This window comes from Bison bison, unplaced genomic scaffold (assembly GCF_000754665.1).
Source record: "Bison bison bison isolate TAMUID 2011002044 unplaced genomic scaffold, Bison_UMD1.0 scf7180017862139, whole genome shotgun sequence".
Taxonomy (NCBI): domain Eukaryota; kingdom Metazoa; phylum Chordata; class Mammalia; order Artiodactyla; family Bovidae; genus Bison; species Bison bison.
This window is the reverse complement of record NW_011492711.1, coordinates 9,386-12,402: the sequence shown is the minus strand read 5'-3', so window position 1 is coordinate 12,402 and position 3,017 is coordinate 9,386. Positions and strand designations below refer to the sequence as shown.

General features: G+C 38.2%; 1 protein-coding gene across 1 annotated transcript in view; it reads left to right on the top strand.

Annotated features, from left to right (window-relative positions):
- Positions 1–2,266: 2,266 nt before the first annotated feature.
- LOC104983277 (olfactory receptor 2L8-like) overlaps positions 2,267–3,017 on the top strand; it is an 8,637-nt gene continuing 7,886 nt past the window's right edge. Inside the window, exon 1 of the mRNA XM_010832705.1 lies at positions 2,267–3,011. Within this exon, the coding sequence (XP_010831007.1) occupies positions 2,267–3,011 (745 nt within the window). The remainder of the gene's footprint in view (positions 3,012–3,017) is intronic.

Below are 3,017 nucleotides of genomic sequence, written 5' to 3'. Positions count from 1 at the left end.
ACACCTAGTACAGAATGTGTAAAATATAGTGGTTACTAAGTAAATGTAGAATGAAAAATAAGTGGCTGGTAAAAGTATTTCAAGAACTATTCTGTAACTCTTCTGAAATCATATGAATATGACTTTAGCAAAATGTGTGCTTCCTGATCATTTTCAACAAGATTACCTTCATAATTTATATTTTAGCAGAGTTGTCACTAAAGGAACAATAATAGTATTTATTAACTGACATTTTGTTACAAAAATCATCAGGATAAACACATTCAGAAATGAACCATCACCATTAAACCAAAGGAAGGCATTGTTTAAATTATGAAATTCCTGCTGCATTCATAGAGAAAAGGATTTCCAGCTATTTTGATGTCTATGCTATATTACTGCACTTCTGAGAGAAAACAGCAAAGAATATGAAATTTCCCCATATACAGCAACTGTCTTATTCAGGAGCAGGAAATCCACTTTTCCGTAAGATGACATGTAAGGAACGAGCTTTAGTTCTCATCGTCAATGCCAATCCAGTGAGGGATTTGTCATATATTCTACATGAAAATGCTACTACTAACTCCATGGGGTTTGTTCAACTTTCTGGTTAAATATTCATTGACTATATATTCTTCTATAGCTACTGTGCTGATTTTATTGAGATAGAGTAGATAAGTAAAACATAATCCTAGCACTTAAAACCTTAACATTTATGTTGGAGAAATATGTATACATGGAAAACTATAATAAACATATACAATAATAACTCATCTAAGCTTCATGCCTACACTCTTGATGTTATTTGATTAACTTCCTTATTTTAAAGATCAGGAAAGTGAGGCACAGATAGTAAATGATGCAGCTAGGCTTGAATTTGGGTATCCTAGCCCTTGATACCCTGAGGTGTCTCAGTGGTAAGTATCCATCTGCCAGGGCAGGAGACGCAGGAAACGTGGGTTCGATCCCTGGGTCAGGAAGATCACTTGGAGGAGGACATGGCAAGCCATCCAGTATTTGTTCCTGAAAAATCCCATGGACAGAGGAGCCTGGAGGGCTACAGTCCTTTGCAGTCACAAAGAGTCAGAAGACTGAGTGACTGAACACGTATGCAGCCTCTGACATATGGTCTTAGACTCCAAGCTACACTGTCTCTTAGTTATGATGATAAATAATTATATGTCTGATGTTATTAGGGACCGTAGGAATGTGGATAGGAAAATTTCTTCTTCTTCAGCTTTCAGTATACTGATAATTCTGAGCAGAAATAAAAGCAAAGGAATTCAGCTGTGTGAATACATAAGTCCTGTGGAGAAACCATGAGAACATATGTTTGACTGGAATTTGGGTTATCTGTTTTAAATTAATGGAATCTAAGATTTATAAGCTTTCTTGGACCCAAGTCATGGAAAATCTAAAATTCTAGACTGAAAATATAAGCTTTATTTGGTCAGAAATAAGGAATATTGATGGCCTCGTGGCAGATAATTATGTAAGTTTAGGAATTGCTATTACTCCATCTATGATGGTATACATACCTACTCAGTTGCTCAGTCAAGTCCAACTCTTTCTGACCCCATAGACCCTGCTGGCTCCTCTGTCCATGGGATTTCTCAAGCAAGATTACTGGAATGGGTTGCTATTTCCTATTCCCGGGAATCATTCCAATCCAGGGATTGGACCCGTGTCTCTTGCATCTCCTGCGTTGGCAGGCAGATTCTTTACCACCTGTGCCACTTGGGAAGCCTGTTTATGATGGCACTTACCATAAAAAGTAAATCAATGGGATATTTCATTAAAATTTGAAAAGCAATTGATTTGTGATTTTCAAAACTAAATTGAGTGAATTAAGTTGATATTTCTTTTGCCCAAATCTATAAGAGTTAATAATCAGGGTCCATGACTATCAGAAATAATATATACATTTTGAGGTTCAAATTTGTAGAAAGTAGATCCATTGCTATAATAAGTTTCTCCAAGAAAAAGCAAAGAGAGAGGAAAAAATAAAGAATAGAAAGAGGAAAACAAGATGAATTTAAGCGAGGTGAAGAGGAACTAAATTTGATCATTTTTTATTATATTCTTTATTTAACACACTTTTAGGCAATTGCTCAACAAAATGTAGTTAAATACTTCTGATGAGTTAATAGCACATATTGTGAAAGTCCAAATGGGAGGAAAGATATAAAATTTTAGATCCACATATTGATATAAGACATGTACTGAGTGTTCATTATTCTAATCCATTTGATTTCTTCCCCAGCCCTGTTATATTTCTTTTAGAGGCATGGTGGGTGGGAATGCGTCATCAGTAACTGATTTCATCCTTGTGGGACTCTTTCCTGAGTTTCAGCATTCCATTGTTCTCAACTTCGTGGTCATTTTCATCTACATCCTTGCTTTCCTGGGAAACTTACTTCTCATTGTCTTGATTTGGGGGGACTCTCGGCTCCATACACCCATGTACATTCTCCTCAGTCAACTCTCCCTCATTGACTTGACGTTAACTTCCACCATTGTTCCGAAGACAGCCTCTAACTTTTTCACAGGGAAAAGGACCATATCATGGATTGGCTGTGGAACACAGAGTTTCTTCTACTTGATGTTGGGAATGTCAGAATGCCTCATCTTGACTCTCATGGCTTATGACCGCTACGTGGCTGTCTGCATCCCGCTGCGTTATCTCACCATCATGAGCCCCAGGTTCTGTCTGCACATGGTTGCTGGATGTTGGATTGGAGGCTCCATAGGTTCATTTATCCATACAGTCTACCCTATGCATTTTCCCATCTGTGGGTCAAGGGAGATCCACCATTTCTTCTGTGAGGTCCCAGTCCTCATTAAGCTTTCCTGTGAAGACACTTCTGTGTATCAGTTAGTGGTGGTGGTCACAAGCATTGTACTGCTTGTTGTGCCTTTCAGTCTCATCATAGCTTCCTATACACTCATCTTCCTCACTGTCCTGCGTATGAACTCTGTCAAGGGCAGGAAAAAAGCCCTGGCCACCTGCTCTTCCCACCTAACTGTGGTAAGTCTCT